The sequence below is a fragment of the Astyanax mexicanus genome, chromosome 6 (genome assembly GCF_023375975.1).
Source record: "Astyanax mexicanus isolate ESR-SI-001 chromosome 6, AstMex3_surface, whole genome shotgun sequence".
Lineage (NCBI taxonomy): Eukaryota > Metazoa > Chordata > Actinopteri > Characiformes > Acestrorhamphidae > Astyanax > Astyanax mexicanus.
Genome location: NC_064413.1, coordinates 32,363,773 through 32,383,334, shown reverse-complemented (window position 1 = coordinate 32,383,334; position 19,562 = coordinate 32,363,773). Strand labels below are relative to the sequence as shown.

The window sequence follows — 19,562 nt, the reverse complement described above, 5'->3', positions numbered from 1 at the left end:
CAAATATAGAGACAGGGGCATCATTACCCCTGCTTTGCGTCATTAGAAAACCACGGGCGCAAGAGAATGGATTCATCCCACGTGATACTGCCTTTAGTGAAAACAGGAACAAAGAAAAACATGTTCTCCCGCATCCAGTGTTTACTATTATAGTGTCAGCTATACATTTATCAATATATAAAAATAACACACCATAGTAAAGAAATTGTAAACAAACTCCACACTTTTACTATTTTTATTGAAGAACTGCAGTGCAACTCTGAAGAAAGCACAATTTGAAATTTCATCCTACATTTGGATTTGATTCAAACAGGACATTTTCATTTTAATTTCACCTCAGACCATGCATTTGGCTATTAGTAGAAAAAAAATGTGAAGCAAATTACAGGACTCTATAAAGATAAAAATTTAAATAATTTCTTTGAATGATACAAAATTGCAAATTTTTAAAACGCTGCACCATGTGTCACAGTTTTTATTCAATGCAGAATTACTAAAATAATTTAATTAGAAAAACAATGACCTGTCTCATTAAAGATCATTCCGCTTTGTAAAATCACACACTACTGTATATTCCATCCATCATCATCCAGGTAAAAATGGGCAACCAGATGTCTCCATGTTGTGCTGAAGAGCTTTGAATGGGAAGTCAGCAAAACTAGAAAGAAAACAAGGCACAAATAATTGTTATAGAATAGATAATCAAACAAATATGTATTTATGTATAAATTATAAAAAAGATGTGAATTTTTTAACTTTTTAAATCTTTAAAGAGAATTTTTAAACTTTAAAATTATTCTTCGCACTTAAATGTCTCTTTTACAAATAAAGTTTCTTTGTGCAACCAAAATGTTTTTTGGAATGGAATCACTCAAATAACAATTTGGAGCATGTTTATTTTTAAGAACAAAAACAAAAGAAAATGTAATCAAAAATTAGGGGACCAAATATCATTATATAAGGTATAATGAGGTACAATAAACGTTTAAGCTTTAATTACAATATTTACTAATAACTACACACTACATACAAAACCCTATGACTTGAGGTAGATGGTAAGTAATAATATAAGCTGGCTTAGTTTTTGTTTTGTACATGAGGTCCTTACCTTCCAGCGGTTTCCACACTCATTGCACAGCACAAACGTGGTCATAGGCTCATCAGCACTGCGAGTTTGCACCTGTGCAATAAAAATGGCATTTAATTAACTTAATTAATTATAATTTTTATTTAGAATTATACCCCATTTCTGGAAGGCTAATTCCCTAATCTCCATTCAGAGGAACTCCTCCTATCACTACCAATGGCTCTAAAACAGTCAGACATCTGTACAGCTGACCAACATCACACTAGGAATGATGTGGAGAGGAAATACTATAAATCCACTTTGCTGAGAGAGAAGGGTTTATTGTACTCTCTTGGACTCTGGCTGCAATTAGATTTTTCTTATTTAAGGCAGATGAATATCTGACACGTTCAGAGAAATATACCTGTCTATCATGAAAGATTTGCTTATTGAATAAGAATAGTTATTTAAAAAAATAGTACCTGGTTGTAAGTACAGTTCTTTTTCTTGCACTTGCCGCACTGTAGCAGGTCAGTAGTAGTTCCACCAGTCTTTGCCATCTGGTGCTCACGAATAGCTTCTTGGGTCATAACATTCCTCAGCTGTTTTAGCTCATCACTGGCCATCTCCTACGTTAGATAATATCACACAGATCCATTTAAAAGACCCCATATCTTCATTACATTTGAAGGACAATAGGTAGGCTACTATGCATTGACAAGCTTTTTTAAAAATACTTTTATTTCTAATTTTTCTCCTCAATTTACAAGGCCAATTACCCACTCATTAGGACTCCCTAGCATCACTAGTGATACAACAACACCACGAGGGTGAAGACGAGCACATGCCTCCTCCGATACATGAGAAGTAAGACTCTGCCTCTTTTCAAACTGCTGTGGATGCAGCATTGCCGAGTAGCCAGCATGCTCGGCGGAAAGCGAAGCGACTCGGTTCTGATACATCAGCTTACAGGCAGCTAGTGCTGAGTGACATCATTCGTTGGAGTGATAAGGGGAAAGAGCGCCATCTACCCACCCAGAGAGTGCAAGGCCAATTGTGCACTCCCAGGGCTCCTGTAGCCGAGGGCAAGCTACGTGAACAGGATTCGAACAAGCAGCCTTCCGATCATAGTGGCAGCGCTTAGCCCACTGGACCACTCTGAGCCCCATCTACTAACACTATTAAAGAGCTATAAAATGCTTAAATTTGGGGCTAAACATTTTAATTGAAGGACCCTTTAAAATCATACGTTTAAAAATCAGTAAAAATATAATTAATCTTAAGACTTTTCTACTTAATACAATTTAAATGTAGCTGTTTTAAATGCCTGTACATCTTCACTGTTTCAGGTATAAGCATTTAATGCATTAATTTCCAAATATATGATGGTGACCTGTGAAAGTGTTTTGCTGTTTTCACACAGGATTTTAGCTACAGTGCTGAAATCTCTGTACCTCAGCAGTCATAGTGGCAATGCGTCTCAGATCAATGGCTCCATCCAGGACATTCTTACGCAAGTTGGGATTCTTTGGATCCTTCAAATTGCTGATGCGGCTACGCACTCTGTTTTTATACTTCATATCTGTGGCTTTAATCTCCTGGTAGATATTTAAGGACAAGGTGCAGTTAAGGTAAGAAACACTGAAGGTTAAATTTATGCGTGTCTGTTTTATCACAGTGTGCTAATTTTCATCATTTCATCATGCTGAGGAAAGCCATGCTGAGGAAAGCCTTCAGTTTTAATGATTTTTGTCTAAGACTATAAATTAGTTTCTAGTGTTTACCATGCTAGATTTATACCACACTTCATCTAGAACAAAATAATATAGTACGTGGGGTACATTACTTGTAATAAACATATAATGGTATATAGTAAAACAAGGCAAATGAAATCAGATAAAATAGAAAGGATATGATCTTCAATTTCAGCTCCCATGGCATCACAGTTCGCCCCATAATCTTTGTAGTCATCTAAAGAGAAGCAGAAGTATTCTGTATTTTATCCAAAAAATAAGTTCAAATCTTCTGTGTAGATGTTAACTGTCTTCTACCGTTTCTTACCATCTGTACGCAGTGCAGCGGACAGCATTTCGATGCACTTGTCCCTGATAGAGTCCCCTGTAAGTAAGCGAGGGGACAGAGGTCCAGATCCAGAGCTGAAGGAGGGTGACATGGGGCTGGTAGGTGTGGTGGGCGTCTTTGGAGTCTCAGGTTTGCTTTTCCTGTGCAGTGAAAATAAGAAGCAACATGGTGCACAATCAGACTCATTTCCAGGCAGTACAGTATTGATTCCAGTACCTGACTGAAACTGCATGCCTGGGTGTGGGATAAAAGGTTGTTATGGTGTGGAGCATGAAATAATGGTGCTGACATTACACTCTTGTTGCAGAATGCATTTAAATTCTTACAGCAATGCTCTAGAATATAGTAGATGTAGTATAGTATAATATATCTTCCGTGGACAGTAGACAGTAGACATTCAAAAACAGTAATGCCTTTTTAATACCCTTCATTTCAAAAGAAACAAAGAATGTCCCAATAAGTTTTTTTTCTTTCAATATAGTTTATGCATTCCATAGTTTGGGACAATATGACCTCCTACTGTTTGTTTATAAATGTATGTTTTTATTTTCAGAGGTTAAAATACAATATATTTCTGTGCTGTGGCTGTGAAGTGTTTTTATTTCTAAGCACGCCCCAATTACTTACAGACACCATATACATAGAATTAAAAAAAATATGTATATATAAATACAGCTCTGGAAAAAAATTAAGAGACCACTTCAGTTTCTGAATCAGTTTCTCTGATTTTGCTATTTATAAGTATTTTATAGGTTAAAATGAACATTGTTGTTTTATTCTATAAACTAGGGACAACATTTCTCCCAAGTTCCAAATAAAAATATTGTCATTTAGAGCATTTATTTGCAGAAAATGAGAAATGGCTAAAATAACAAAAAGATGCAGAGCTTTCAGACCTCAAATAATGCAGAAAACAAGTTCATATTCATAAAGTTTTAAGAGTTCAGAAATCAATATTTGGTGAAATAACCCTGTTTTTAATTGCAGTTTTCATGCATCTTGGCATGTTCTCCTCCAGCAGTCTTACACACTGCTTTTGGATAACTTTATGTCACTCCTGGTGCAAAAGTTTAAGCAGTTCAGTTTGGTTTGATGGTTTGTGATCATCCATCTTCCTACTGATTATATTCCAGAGGTTTTTGATTTGGTCAAATTCCAATTCGATTTGGTAAACTCGTCATTTTTAAGTGGTCTCTTATTTTTTTTCAAAGTGCATGGTTATTTTAAATTACCCCAAAAAATCTAACAATCTTCAAAAAACTAGGTTTACAACAACAAAAAGCTTTATTCCTGAGGGGCACCACAGTTTCTTGTTTTCCCTGCTTCTCTGTCACTCTTAAGTGATAATTAGCTGAGAATATTATTTACGTGAAACTGAGGTGCAAACTAACCACATGAGAATATTAAAACAGAAATTGCAGAAATTGCAAAGCCTTAGCCTCTGTCAAAATGTGTATATATATATATATATATATATATATATATATATATATATATATATATATATATATATATTAGTCATTTTCTATTTGATTTTGGTTTCTGACCAAGCTGACCCCATGATCTGCAATTATTATATGTTTCCTAATCTAACAAACTCTAATCAAATCATCATCTGTGTATCAAGTACATCATGAGTTGAGTTCTATGAGTACAAATGGAAAAACACAAATGTGCAGTGTCTGCCTTTGCCTATAAGCACTCTCACAGTCATGGGTCTGAAAAACACCTCATACCTGCTGAAATAAGGGTTCTGAAAAATGCATGAGGCTGACTGGCTTTGAGCTGCAATCAGCCACGGGCAACACTTACTGCACAAAAACGCTGCTGGGTACCTGTATGAATCTGAAAAGGAACGACAGCCTTAAGGGGGGAAAAAATGGAATAAAGTGATTAGATAAAACATTACCGTCCATCATTGCTGTCTGTAGACATCTTCCTTTGTAACAGTCCTGGGTGAGCAGACTTGGAGCTGTGAGAATCCCTCCTGGAAGCACAAAAACAGACAAACCCCTTGCTGATTAACTGCTTTATATCTTTTTTACTGAATCTCAGCATTTCAGTGGAGTGTATAGAGACGAGACCAGACAAGAATTAAGCCATTTGAGACATTAGAGAGTTTAGATGTTTCTGTACTTTAAAATCTTGATAAAGTTACTAAAACAAGTGTGCATAATCGTCCTTGCCTTTCTCCTGAAAGCTTCTTTGCTGGTGGGGAGCTGGAAGACTTTGAGTTTGTTGAGTCCCTTCTGAGGGGAAAAAAAACATGTTTTATGTCTATGGAAGTTAACAGAATAAACCAAAGCCCATAACAGCTGAAGGCTACCACTGGTGGCCAACTTTAAGAAAATATACATGTTTTCAATTTCTGTTATTTTCCACCTAAAATAATAATTTAGCACTAAGGTAAGGTAGCACTGTGGATATGACAAATAACACTGTATACTATAAAATGTACATCAATTACTAAAGTAAAGGTTAATATTCCTCTGTATTTGTATTAATGTGTTAATTCATAAAAAAACTTTATTGTTACACAGTTTTTATATAAAATGTAAACGTCTATGCTTCTATATTTTAAAATCTCAATAAAGTTACGAAGAAAAACAAGTGTTTTTCACTGTTCTTGCCTTTCTACTGAGAGCTTCTTAGCTGGTGGTGAGCTGGAAGACTTTGAGTTGCTTGAGTCCCTTCTAAAAGAGAAAAAGTAAACAATTATAGGTATCAAGAAATGTTTTATATCTAAGAGCATTTACAGAATAAAACAAAGCTCAGAGTAGCTGAAAGATAACACACATACACAATACCTCTGAGGTTTTGAGTCTCTTGACTGCTGCCCCTGGCTTGACTTAGAATCAGTTGTGTCTTTCCTGTATAAAAAACAACATAAACAACATCAAACAAACAATATAAAACCTGTAAAAACTGTATATTCTTCACCAATAAAAGTTTAACATATTTTAGTGCATGTTTTTAACCAGACCTTTCCTTCTTGCCCTCTAGGGTGGGTTTTTTAGGCTGCTGTTTGAAATCTGTGGAATCTTTTCTGAAAGAAAAAAACAAAAAAAAAAAAAAAACAATTAAACTATATATTACCTATATAATGAAAATAATAGGTATATAGTGGAAATCCCATATAAACATGCTTAAAACACATAAGCTGTGCAAACTCTACCACAACCAGCACCATCTTCCAACTACCTAAACATAGCCAAACTAATCCATGCACTGATGCTGCCCTCTGCCTTTCATCCATAGTGACACACATCTATTCCAACCTCTCTTTCTTCATTTCCACAGACAACCTTTTGGGTGGTTTACTGTCCCCAACGTCTCTGCTGAAAAACGAGCACCATTTCAAAACTCTGATATTTATCAACACATGCAGGTCAAGACATTCCCTTTTTGGTTATTTTCTTTAAAACAAACAAGAAAATCTTTAAAACAATGGCCAATTACACACCAATCTTCCAAAAACAGCGGTTCAGTCATTCCAAAAAACACTAATAAATCGCATGCTGCACACCTGTCTTTACTGTGTTCGGAGGTCCGCTGCTGTGTATTCTGTTTTGGAGCTGATGTTTCTTTTCTATAGGTATTATGATATGAGAAGAAATTTTTGGGCTAAAAATTACATATAAAAAAAGAACAGGAAGCTTAATTATCTTAGTAACACAAAACAAAAAAACAAAATTCTCCTTTAGTCCTGACCTTTCTTTCTCTTTCTCCTTTCCTTTGTCTTTCTTCATGTCTAATAAGGGGCGCTTTGGAGGAGCGGGAGGATGAAGATGAAGAGGAAGAGGGGGAAGAGGAGCATCAGGATCCGCAGTCTCTTTTCTGAACGATAAAGAATGCACTATTGATAAAAAAATAGAACCCTTACCTAACCTCTACTCTATGTATTATGCTGTCAGATAGCTGAATGTATAGACAAAAGCATGCAGTATGTAACTATGCTAGATAAGACTGTAACTGTTAAAGCAAACCACATTCAGATTAGTACTCCAACAAAAAAGAAATGGCGGTAATAACTATATGCAATGTGTATTCTGTTTGATAGCATTTTCAGAGCAGTGGAAAAAAAAAGATTTATCAAGGCAAATTATGCCCCGTGTCACCCAGTCTGAAAGGTGTTAGGACAAACTGTTGAATATTCTGGATCTCAGAATGCTCTGGGAGAACGGAGGTGTGCTATTCATCAAAGGTAAGTACTTTTTATCATAGTTTTACTACACCAAAAGTCCATTTTACAAAGTAGTTCTCCTTTAATGACTGACTGTATTGTTTTATAGCACTTTTGTAGTTATTAATAGGGTAATAATATAGCAACTTTGGCTGTCCACCTAGAACTCAAATTCAACTAGTAAAAGAATCATATAAGCGTCTAAAGAGTTATTTTAATGCCATGACCATTTCTACAAACAACAAAGATATTCAATTAGGTATCTGAACCTAAACACATTTTAATTCTTACAAATTTCCCTGATTTCTAATACTGTCTTTGTATTTGGCTTCACAAAGTTTCATTATTAAGGTGTTATCTTGTTAAGAAAAAAAAAAACAGTTATAAATATTTTAAGTACCGGAAGGAAAATGTGTTAACATTCCACTTAATATTCCTCAAGTTTAGAATGGTATCAGTAAAGTACTGAATCCTAGCTCCAATTTCTGCATACAGAATAGTATCCTTTATTTAAAGTATTTCATTTTTTGAGAGAGCAGATCTCAACACACAGTTTCTTATAATGTAAGACATGTTGTAAGACTGGTGCAGTAGTTTGGACAATTCAAAAGTGTTAAAAAAAGCTCAGTATTTCCTAAAAAGCAGGCTAAGAAATGTCACCAAGTGTAATGAGGAATTTTCAGTAGTTTTCTACTATTTCAAATTCTATATCTTCTGAGATAGTAACACTTATCAACCAAGGGACTACCAGAGGAGACACATACTGAAGTTGGACAGCCTCACAGTCCTGTTTTAAATTTGTGGCTAGACCTTAAAAAATGAAAGTTGCCAAGAATGATGGATAAAAAAATCCCAAGTACAAGAACTGAAAAACTTCTAGCTGTTACAAAATGTTTTTGCTACTGACTCGAGAAAGTGCTTAAACTGAAAATGCTCTGTATTGTAAAGAATAGTTAAGAGTTTTTGTTTCAGTGGCCTCAGGTGAGGCACAAAGAAAACAAACAAAAAACAGATTTCTATAAATTTCATTAACATCTTTTTGCCACATGCAGTTTTGCATTATACATTATATCTCAAAACCAAACTAGTAGATACTAAAACTTATTACAGCATGCCAAGCAAAATATGACCTCTCTCTTTTCTCTAAAGCTGATGGTTTCGGAGGGGGAGGATGCAGATGAAATGGCAAAGGAGGAATTGGGGCATTTGGATCTGGAGCAATTTTCCTATGTGGAGAAACAAACATTTTTATTGTCTTGCTCAATGAGGGGAAAATATATATTGTTCCATTTGTGGATGACAATGGAAGAGAACAATGTTTACTAGTAGGTTACTATGTTCTAAAGCTGAATAGAAATAAATAAAATGTCTTTCTTAAAAAAATCTTTCTGGAAAGCATTCAATATAAAAGCATGCAGTAATACAGGCTGACCTCTCTTTAGGAAGGTCTAGAGAAGGTCTCTTAGGAGGAGGAGGAGGTGGAGGAATAGAAGGAGCATGATGAGGAGGGGAACGATGAGAGTGAGAATGTTTAGAGACGGTGGGGGGCAAAGTTTCTGATGTCTCTTTCCTGAAAATGAATAAAACTCTTTTATTTTCTTATAATAACACTCAATATAATCGTTCTGATGATTTAAATCATGTTCTCAAACATGCAGAATGTTCATCACTCCACTCCACAGCCTCTGACCTGTCTCTCTTCACTTCTGGCTGACGTTTAGGAATTCGGATATGAGGAGGAAGAGGATTGTGAAGATTGAGAGGAAAAGGACAACTTTGTGGATTAGAAGCCTCTTTCCTGTGTAATTAAGTTTGTATTCAGAATCTCAAAAATACATGTGGCAGCAAAGTTTAAGTAAAAGTCAAAATGAAAAGTAATAAAGTCAGATCCAAGTCAATTTCTACATTCCGAATGTAAATAATGTCACAGTTTGCAGAGTTAAATGCAATTCTGGATACTGATTCTTAGACCTAAGCTTTGTAGAAGTACAAAATAATACACCTGTGTTATACAATGTGGCACCTCTGTTATACAGGAAACAGGAAAGAGACATGTCTATTCCCTTTATAATGAAATTATGAATTATTTAAAAAAAAAAAGTAAAAAAAAAATTGAAAATTGAATATTTATGCTATCTAGTGGGGTTCTCATTCCTATTTCTGGAGATCTATCACTCTGGAGATCGCAAATTTAACACACCTGAGTTTAGAATGTTAACATGTCCCCGAAGGCGTTAATTACCTGAATCATGTGTGTTTAAATACAGGAAGATAAACTTTGCCATGTGGTACATCACCAAGACTAGGGAGGAGTACCCCTGCCATAAATTATCTCAGTATATACTGTATACAATTATAATTCACCATTTAATATTCTATATGACATCGCCTACAAAATGTGCATGCAAATTTACAAAAAATATCTAACCTCTCCTTCTTTACTTCTGTGGATGAACGCCTTGGATGAGCAGAGTGAGAATGAAGGGGAGGCGGAGGTGGAAAAAAATCCACTGGAGCGTCTCTCCTAGATAAAAATGTGCCAAGTCATTTGGAACCCGTTAAAGTGAAGAACAGGCACATCATGCTGTTGGCATGCAGCATCTAAAGAAGCTGGTGGGTTTCATTTATGCATTTAATAACACTGCAGTACAGTCAAACTAGTCAGAAAGTGAGTGCAAGAAAAACCTTGTGTGAGAAAATTTGTTAAAGGATATTAGTTTAGTGCCATCAAGATGTAATCGCTAAGAAAACATATCATTTATCATCCTAAATTTCACTATTCAACACACTGAATAGTCGTTGGGTGTTGGTGTCTTTCTTCCCTCTGGATCAGACTTTTCCCGCTGTGTAAGCTTGCCTTTATTTACCACAATCCCATCTATCCTTTTGTTTTTCATTCCTTTTTACAGATATTTGCATTGATTCATTCAGGACACACATATGTATTCATGCATACCCATTAAAAAAAATATCCATCTCATACACTCACACACATCTTGTCCAAAATGTTCCTTAAAAATGATGGGGTGGTAGATCTTACAGCATTTTATTAAGACTGCAAATATTTGCATATTTGATTGAATATTCTGAGAATATTCTAACATTAGCACAGCACAGCACAGATGACAGATGATGATAAACATTAACACAAGTAACATGAACATTTTTTGAGTGCTATTACTGTATATTTATTTCTGAACACAATTAAAACAACAAAAAAACTGGTATGCAAGCGTTAGGCAAGCTGAGCCACCATCAAAAAATATGCATATGAGCCACACGTATTTGAACAAGTTAAATGTTTGAGCTTTAGAATATTAACTGAATATGAATCCCGTGCACATGCTTTGAAAACATTCACCAGTCCTAACCTCTCCCTCTTCACTTCCACAGATGAACTCTTGGGAGGAGAAGCAGGATGGGGTGGTGGAGAACGGGAGAAAATGCTGGAATTGAAAACATCCTTCCTACAGAACATAAGAACTCTTAAATCTCGTGCCTTAGTCCGTCTCACCGTTAAATGGGTCAAGAACTAGATGAAGGTTGGATATATCTCACCTATCCTTCTCCTTTGCATGATTACTCAATTGTTTCTCCTTTTTATGGTCACTTTCTTGTTTTTCTTTCTTTACCTCCACCTCTTTTTTCTCTGTTTTGTGTTTGTCAGTAAGTTCCTTGTGAGAGTCTGAATTGGATTTTGGGCTGATAGAAGAGAAAAATGAGATTTGGTAGAATATACATCAATCTATTTCTCCACTGTTTACCTTCTGCTGCTATAAAATATTCAGCTGACCCTTTTTGATTGCAGATCAAAGTGTCACACATACATAATTTATGCTCTTCTCAAGGCTTACCTTGACTCTCTGTCAGGAGAAGGTCCACTGGATGATTCAGTTTGCTTACTGTCGTCACTCCCATTTTTCAGTTCAAGGGGTCTTTCATCCTTTTGAGAATGGGCAGATTCTAACACACATGTAAAGTATGTGTTTATGTACTAATATCTTAACAGAGCCTTACTTGCAAAGACCATTTATGAACACAAAATAAATAGAATTACAATTAGTAAATGTACTGTGAATATACATGGTATAAATGTATAAAATGAAGTAACAGAACAGAACTCATTAAAAGTAAAAGAAAAGACACATTTAACCTACCCAGAAGCCTCTTCCAGTTTTTGATAAGAATCTTAGCCAGAGAGATGACATCCTCGTCCGTGCAATGCTTTCTTATTCCATTGACGGACATGCCAATCCTTGTGTCCTGAGATTAAAAGAAGGAAAACATACAGTCAAACAGTAAATAGTAATAAAAGTGTCTCAATATTTGTTGCCAATTCTGTAATCCACTAAGTACTGTATATTCTCATAGCATGTTACATACTGTATCATTGGACCTTATCCTCACCATGCATATTCAGATTGCAAGGTGTCAGTACTGCACTGTCCTGTCTGTTAAACCATCTCATTTATGCTGTTTGTAGAACTTTATGTTGTCTATATTGTACTATTTGTTCTATGTTGCACCATGGTACCGGACTAACCTAACTACAATGCACTGTGTACTTGTACACTGTAAAACATTACAGCCACATTAAGTTATGTGAACTTATTTGTTCTTTTCAATTCCAATTGCCATGACAAGTTTAGTATATTGAACTCAAGTTCCTTCGTTTTACATAAAAATAATTTAAAATAACATATTGTCTTAACTTCCTGTGAGTTATTCAAATTTACCCAAGTTTATTCAACTTACGTTTTTAAGTTATTGGTTAAAAAAAATGAAAGTGTGAAGATTTGAAAATGCAGAGAGGTAGAGTGATAGGCAGCAAGTTAGAAAAGACTGGAGTACTTTTTACAACTTTAAAACCGTGGGCACATTGGGCTAAACACTTTTTAACCGACGCATAGCAGTTAATAATAACAAGGAGCAAAAAACTAAAGGGGATTACTTTCAGCTGCGTGAGTCACCAACACTCCAAAAAGTAATTCTGTGTTTTAGTCAGAAGAACTAATGTTATTAAGTTGAGTGAACTAACCGGCCAGTACAACTCCATTGTTTTCAACCGGAAAACTTAAAAAGGTTTGTTGAGCCAATGAAAAAATGTGATTTCAACCAACTTTTAGCTCTTTCTACAGTGTTGGTTCGTGCAGCTTTCCTATTGGTTCCTGGTACCATATATCTGCATATTGGGTGTAGCCGCTCCCTTACTTACCATCTTTGTGTTGTCTGTTGCCCAAAGCTACCTTATTCTGGGCGTGCACTAATTATAATATATAGTTGATTGCCAGGCCAATATTTGCATATTGGGCGTGGTCTCTCCCTTACTTACCATCTTTGTGTTGTCTGTTGTACAAAGCTACCTGATCCTGGGCGTGCAGTAATATAATATATGTGTTGATTGCCAGGCCTAAGTGTTGTAGGCTGTAAGAGCACATTAACTTTGTTGTGTTTGTAGTGATCATAGTATGCATAGTATTACTGAAGTTTTACTAACTTGAAAGTGTGTGTTTAAATACAGCTGAATTGTTAGTTTATTTGACTAAACAGAACATTTTTTAAAAAAGGACAAATTAAACACTTGACTTGTTTTAACTCAGTGCATCAAGTTGAAACAATAAGTAATGAGTATTTGAACAACTTGTTTAACTTAACATCTTGAGTTCATACAAATGTTTCCATCAAGTTGAGTTAACTCAGCTTTTTAAGGCAGCAGGGGAACTTATGTTGCTGAGTTTAACCAACTTAAAATGTTTTACAGTGTACTTGGTACTAGGTGGAATGACAGCAAAGCCCCTTGACCTTGTCCTTGACCTGTCTGATCTTACCTGAAGTAATTTAAGAGTCATATTGAAATCTTTCAGCTCTCTCAACAAGTCAAGAGCACCTTCCTGCAAGAATAAAAACAACAGAATTACAAAACAACATCTCACAAGTAACAGCCTTAGCTCAAACAATTAATTAACGTATGCATCATGATATTAAATATTTGCAATTAGACAAAGAATGGAATAATATTTTGCATTTCAATATATACATTTTATTTGGTCTGTTTATTCTGTTCTTTAAACTAATCAATTTTTTGCTATCTAATGTATTGCTAGGTAAGTACACTGCCTGGCCCAAAAAAAGTGCCACCAAAAAAGGTCAACACTAATATTTATTTGGATCACCTTTTGCTTTGTTTGCTGCACGCATTCACAGTGGCATTGTTTAGATAAGCTTCTGCAACTTGTCACACTACGTTTAAATTTCTGCTTTCAAAAAGGTGCTGTTTTTTTTTTTACATTGTTTCAAAAGCAATGTCCTGATGAATGAACTAGGAGAAATGCTACAAAATGACTTAGAGTTGCCGTTTTGCAGTGTGTTTTTGTGGGACATGAATGGGTTAAGGCAGCATTTTGCTCTGTTTGGGTCTCGCTGTGTTGAGCTGGGCTCGTGACCGCGCCTCCTCGACCTTGTGCGCCATTCAGCTGCTATCAGGAAACGCACGCGCACACCTTCTCAACAGAAACAAACAGAGCTCAGCAACCGCGCAAAATTATTAATGAAAAAAAATCTGAAATTACAAATATACTGGAGAAGAAAAAACATTGTTCATTTTAAATCGAATCAATGAAATATATATATATATATATATATATATTTTTTTTTTCCAAGATAGTTTGGCAATGCAGAGAACAGCTGCATTCAGATTCAGTTCCTCTTAAAAAGTGAAAGAGAAAATGGACAATCTTTTTTTCTGTGTGACAGAGACGCCATATGCATGCTGCACGCAGAGCAGAGCTACTGGGTCTGCAGTGTTTCTGCAGTGGCACGTTTGTTTACAGCGACCCCCACCATTTGCTAAATGCGCTCAGTCCTCTGCTGCCAGACACCTGTTGTTCAGCGCGCGCGGTGTCCACCGTGTCCACCGTGTCCAGAGTGATCCCGGCGAGCCTCACACCCCCACTTACCTTCAAAAACCAGCAGATAACAGGAGAAAACAGCGCTCTCACACCTTTAACCCCCAACCAGAGCGCGCCACGACCCGGGGCAGCAGGAAAACCCGCGGAAAACACGAGAGAAAAGTAAATAAACCAGGCGAAGCGCGAGTCTAAATAAATAACATCTCACCATGTTATTTCTAGACACCATCTTGTCTAGCTTTTTAGCAATCCGGATCAGCTCCTCCTCTCGGGTCATTGTGCGCGCATGGAGTCCCGCTTTCAGCACAGGGGCGAACAGGGCCGAGGCGCTTTTTTCTGCATGTAAAAAGTGTGAAAATAAGCGAAATGTTGGAAGTTCTGTTCCCAGTCTGAACTTGCTCTTGCGCGGTCCGTCAGGCCAGGGGGCGGGGCCTCGCAGCGCGAGCCAGAAAGCCAGTCAGTCAAAATGCCCTGGACTCAGTCCAGAGGCTAAGAATAGAGACAGTATCAGAGCTGAGTTCAGTACACACACTGAATGGAGAGTATCGAGCAATTCTGCACTTTACACACTGTAAAGCCACCATGAAAACAAACATACAGACCCACAGTGTTAAAAAAAACACAGTCTAAAGCAGTGTCATGCACATATTAAAGCACTTTCTGCTTATATACATCACATGCATTCATTTAATTCAATAATTTACGGTTAATGAGCTGATTAGTTGGATCATGTGTGTTAGAAGCAGGTAAACTCTGAGAAAGTGCAGGGCAGGGGGCCCTAGGACCAGGAATAAGAAATAATGACTTGTGGTAAAAAAAAAAAAAAAGAATGAAGCCAAACAGGTTTATTCAAGTTTGGCTTAAGGCTTAATGTTTGAAATTAAACATTAACTGCTTCTAAGCATTTGAGTTAAACAAGATGTTATAAAGTTATATATCTAGTGATATAGGCTATGCTCTTTGGCTTAATTAATGGATTAACGTTTTAGTCAGTGGAGTGTGTTTTCCCGCCTTTTGGATGTCTCGAGCACAAAAGCTTGACACTCTGTATAGTTTTATTTATCGTCTTAAGGAAGGACTCTACTGTTGTGTTCTTTAAAGAATTGAATGGTCTGTTTCCCCACTCGCACTAAAATTCGAGCCCCTGCTCTAAAAACACAGGACAGATTCACAGCTAACAGCTGCTTCACAAACCGCCCAGCAGAAGGCAGCCTGGTGTCAAATATCATCAGCTCTCTGTCCTGCAGTACTTTAGTAAACTACTTTAGTTTCAGTACATGTTTTTAAAGACCTGTCGAATAGCCCCAGACCTAATGTAAAAGTGTTTCTAGCTTTTTGTATTTCTAGGACTTTGCTAACAACAGTCGATCATAATGGAAATAATGAAACCCGAAAAGGCAGTAAAATATAACTGACTGTGACTTAGTAAAATGGTAAAAATGTGTGTTGTAAGTAGCTTACAATTAAATGACTAAATGTAACTACACTGTAAAAAAAAATAGTTAAACTATTTTATACAATTCAAATAAATAATACTGAATCAAGCAACTCAAAGATAAAACTAGGTTAGATAAAAATGGTAAATTTGTCATCAATTCAAATTTTTCCTATAGCAGGAATGAACATGAAAAGGACAGATGTACAAGAGTTTAAACAGCAGCCAGGCGGCAGCGTAGTTTCAAATATAACAGTAAGTTAAAAATATTGTGACGCTGCAGTACTTACATATGGTGCTATTTTAGGATTTAGGTTAATAAGCTATTTCAACACTTTGGAAGATTTTGAACTTTTGCTCTCCTTACAATAAATCTGTCATAGGTTTTTGACACCTCCTTACTCTGGTGAACAATTTATTCATGTGTTGTGAGAACAGGAAATCAGCAGGGATAATTTAGTCTGCACAATAAAGACAGACAATGGAACAAACAGGATTAGGGCTTATTGAAAAAAATCAAGAGTTCTAGTTGTAGAGTTGCTGTGACCTGACTTGTTGTGTCTTTTTCTATCCAACTCTTGTAATTTGAGACCATCCCAAATGGTCAAGGCCAGTGTGTGTGTGTGTAAATTTAGTCCGGTACAGAACTAAAATAGAAGAGAAGCAATCATTTCACACCATAGTGGTGACCCACTAGGATTGTACACTCAAGATGTAGGCTTTTGTAGGATCTTTGCCACAATGGCTGAGGAAAAAGGAGCATTGCAACTGGTGCTTTAAAGATCTCAACATAAGTGAGATCTAAGTGAGAGGCAAGGCACTTATGATATAAGAACACACTTCTAACAAGAAGAGCTGAAACAAGGGAGCGAGCCTCTAATGTGTAGCATTGAGAAATTGCACGCTTGTACAAAACAAGTTTTTTTGTTTGAGAAGCATATTAAAGTAACATCTGATGGCATTGTCCAGCAGACATTGGTCAGAGAAGAGCCACCAAGTACCAGCTGCCCCTTTTCCACCCCCACCTTTACAGCTTCCACAGAGGAGAACAGCCTGGCAGAGCAGCAGATGAGAACGGTTACCTGTAGAAGGCAGCAGAGAGTTGAAGAGGATCTGATTAGCCCTGAAGACTAAAGGCTGAACACCGCTTTATTATTTTAATATTGAATGAACAGTAAACAAGTGAATAAGTACAGTGCAGTGTATTTAATAACAGTGGGCCTCATTTATCAAGCATCTCATAGTAAAGGTGCTGATCTAAGATCACCTCTCATCAGGTGTCTAGAATAGAATTCAGTAAACATTAACTGATCCAGGATCAGCACTTTTACTAATAGAAGTTTGATAATACAGGCCAGTTTTAGTAAAGTTCTGAAACTGTTAGCTTTTTGCTGTGTGACCACATTGTCAGCATATTACCAGTATATAGTTCCTGTCCGTTTTTGACAGGGTGAAATCATTTAGTTGTTAAGATTTCATTATTGTAATATTGATTTAACAATGAACTACAATGAGCTACACAATTTGTTTTAAGTGCAATAGCTAGCCAAGGGGTTGGTGGTGGGTGTAAGGTTGTTAGTCACAAGGCCAAGGTGCAACTGGTATCTAGGAGTAGGGAAGAGGAGTTTTGGGAATTGAGGTGTGGTCCAATTCCCTAATTTTTTTTATTTCTTAACAACACTTATTGTTGACATTTTAGATTAGGTGTTTGGAGCACCTTCACTGACTGACAAATCATTGGCCACATTAGATGATGGACAGTAACTGGACAATGTTTTCTTCAACATACAGTTTACAGGTAATTTCATAAACATATGCACTTGTTGTGTTCCATAAATAATTTGATGGCAAAAAGCATTTTTTCTATTTTTTTGATGGGTCATGCCAGTCCACACAGAAGGTGGAAATCTACCTATGAGGAAAACTACCTGTGAGGACTTTGACATACACGCCTTTACTCTGCAGATTCTCTTGCGCTGCTTTTGTCTAGCATTCATGCAGAAGAAGATCCACTGATGTGGTGAAAGGTTCATGCATCAGCGCAGTCTCACCGTAGCATGGTTGTTGCAAAGCTTTTGTACTACCGATGAAGATCATGGGATCTAAGAGGTTGTTGAATGTACATTGTGTCCAGTCTAAAATACGGAATGCAGAATGAGCAAACAATCAGTGCTTCCATTAGATCCACCTACACACTTTCTTTTAAAGTCCTTTTAAAGTAGTTCTTAGGTCAACATACACACATATTTGATTTGTTTACTTTTTTTCTGTGCTGTTTTGTTGTTGCCAATGCCTAAATATTAAGAAACATTTAATTGTGTAATAATCATTCGTTTTTTTATCGGGTGCTTCACACTCAACTTCACATGCTCTTTTACAAAAAGTACCGACAAGCCTCTTTTACCGGAAAGTGTACAATCTTGCACTCCAAGCATATCTACAGTATCTTTTTGTGAGATCATTACTCACTATGGAGAGAGCATACTTCTGATTGTTCCTCCCATATTCACCCTAAGTCCTTAAATACAATTCCAATCCTTTACTGCTTACATAGCTGTAATTCTATTACTTCTAATATCAGTATCTGTATCAGGCACAACCTCCATTTATTTAATTTTCAGTCAAAATGGCAATTTAAGTATAACTTTTCTTCTATATAAATAAATAACATTTTTATATATATATTTTTTATTTAATTTCTGAAGAAGTTAGATAATTTGCTTGTATAAGAGGAAAGTCAAATGAAAACAAATTAATTAAAGGCTACAAAGAAAATGGGCCTCCTAACAATTTGGGAAAGTGTTGGTAGTGGTTAGAGCACCTGTTTATTAATGACAGATATGTGGGTTTTATACCCAGGTTTCCCAAGCTGCCACTGCCAGGCCCTTGAACCTGCCCTTTTAACCCTCACTGCCCCCTGTGTGGCAGTAAAGGCTCCTCCAGGCATGTGTCCTCACAATATCACTGTGAATGTGTGCTCTGCTCAGTAATGTGTGTGTTCTCTGCACAGATGGGTTAAAGGTGCAGGCAAATCTTTATCTTGTAAAGACATTTTAAATATTGTTTAGCCTGCATCAGATAAACAGCTTCAGAAAATCAAGATTCACTAATTCCTTCAGATCTAGAAAATCCACACATGTATCTGTTTAACTCTGAGGGTTAAGAGGGGTGTGTAGCTCATCAAGAACCCTTTGCTGAGAAAGGCAAACAGAAAATAATAAGAAGAGCATGTGTGGTGTACCTGCCGCTTTGTTTGACAAACTGAAAGCAAAAGAGAAGGAATTAAATAATTCAATATTATTACCACCTCCACTGACCGTACAGGAGCACTTAATACTTCTGTTCCTCTGCATATAGAATTATTCTTATTTTAACCTGTCATTCAGTGGTCAGGACCTTACAGAATCACCACAGAGCAGCTATTATTTGGTTGGTTGGTGGATTGTCTACTGACTACAGTCCACCAGAAATATCCAAATAACACAAACTGTGAAGCAACAGATGAGCTTCTGTCTCAGACATCTCATCTACAAGATGTAACAGCTAGGTTGGAATGTCTAATAGAGTGGGCTGTGTTTTTTTTTTTTTTTTTTTAGTTTTTGCTATCGTACCTAATGGACGTTTTATACTTTTTTATTTTTATTAGATTTGTCCTAACTTGCCGCCCGTACCAGACTGAACACTGTGATGACATCAGTGGCCTCTCCCAAACATTATTCCTTCTTCTTTTCCTTGAATTCTGCTTTCATCCGAAACACTCTCTCTCTTTCCGAACTACAGCTATATAAATGCAACATACATTTAAAAAGTGCTGAATGGCAGCAGGTTTGAAGTTATGTGAAATAGATCTGTCATTACACGCTTGGAGCATCCCACATCAGTCAGCAA

General features: G+C 36.5%; 1 protein-coding gene across 16 annotated transcripts; it reads right to left on the bottom strand.

Moving 5' to 3' along the window:
• Positions 1 to 219: 219 nt before the first annotated feature.
• tcea3 (transcription elongation factor A (SII), 3) lies at positions 220 to 14,697 on the bottom strand. 16 transcript variants are annotated; one of them, XM_049480465.1, is made up of 24 exons: positions 14,448 to 14,697; positions 13,160 to 13,222; positions 11,489 to 11,594; positions 11,186 to 11,294; positions 10,890 to 11,033; positions 10,703 to 10,798; positions 9,760 to 9,855; positions 9,022 to 9,129; positions 8,764 to 8,901; positions 8,462 to 8,557; positions 6,860 to 6,985; positions 6,675 to 6,737; positions 6,427 to 6,486; positions 6,132 to 6,194; positions 5,956 to 6,018; positions 5,779 to 5,841; positions 5,335 to 5,397; positions 5,058 to 5,135; positions 3,128 to 3,288; positions 2,981 to 3,037; positions 2,521 to 2,675; positions 1,549 to 1,695; positions 1,109 to 1,180; positions 220 to 658 (listed from the first exon to the last, which is right to left on the bottom strand). In XM_049480465.1, the coding sequence occupies exons 1-24, from the start codon at positions 14,514 to 14,516 to the stop codon at positions 650 to 652; spliced, it is 2,205 nt and encodes a 734-aa protein (XP_049336422.1). In that variant the 5' UTR covers positions 14,517 to 14,697; the 3' UTR covers positions 220 to 649. The 16 variants fall into 16 exon arrangements, with proteins under 16 accessions (XP_049336422.1, XP_049336424.1, XP_049336423.1 ...); XM_049480467.1 differs by lacking the exon at positions 5,335 to 5,397; XM_049480466.1 differs by lacking the exon at positions 6,427 to 6,486.
• Positions 14,698 to 19,562: the final 4,865 nt, after the last annotated feature.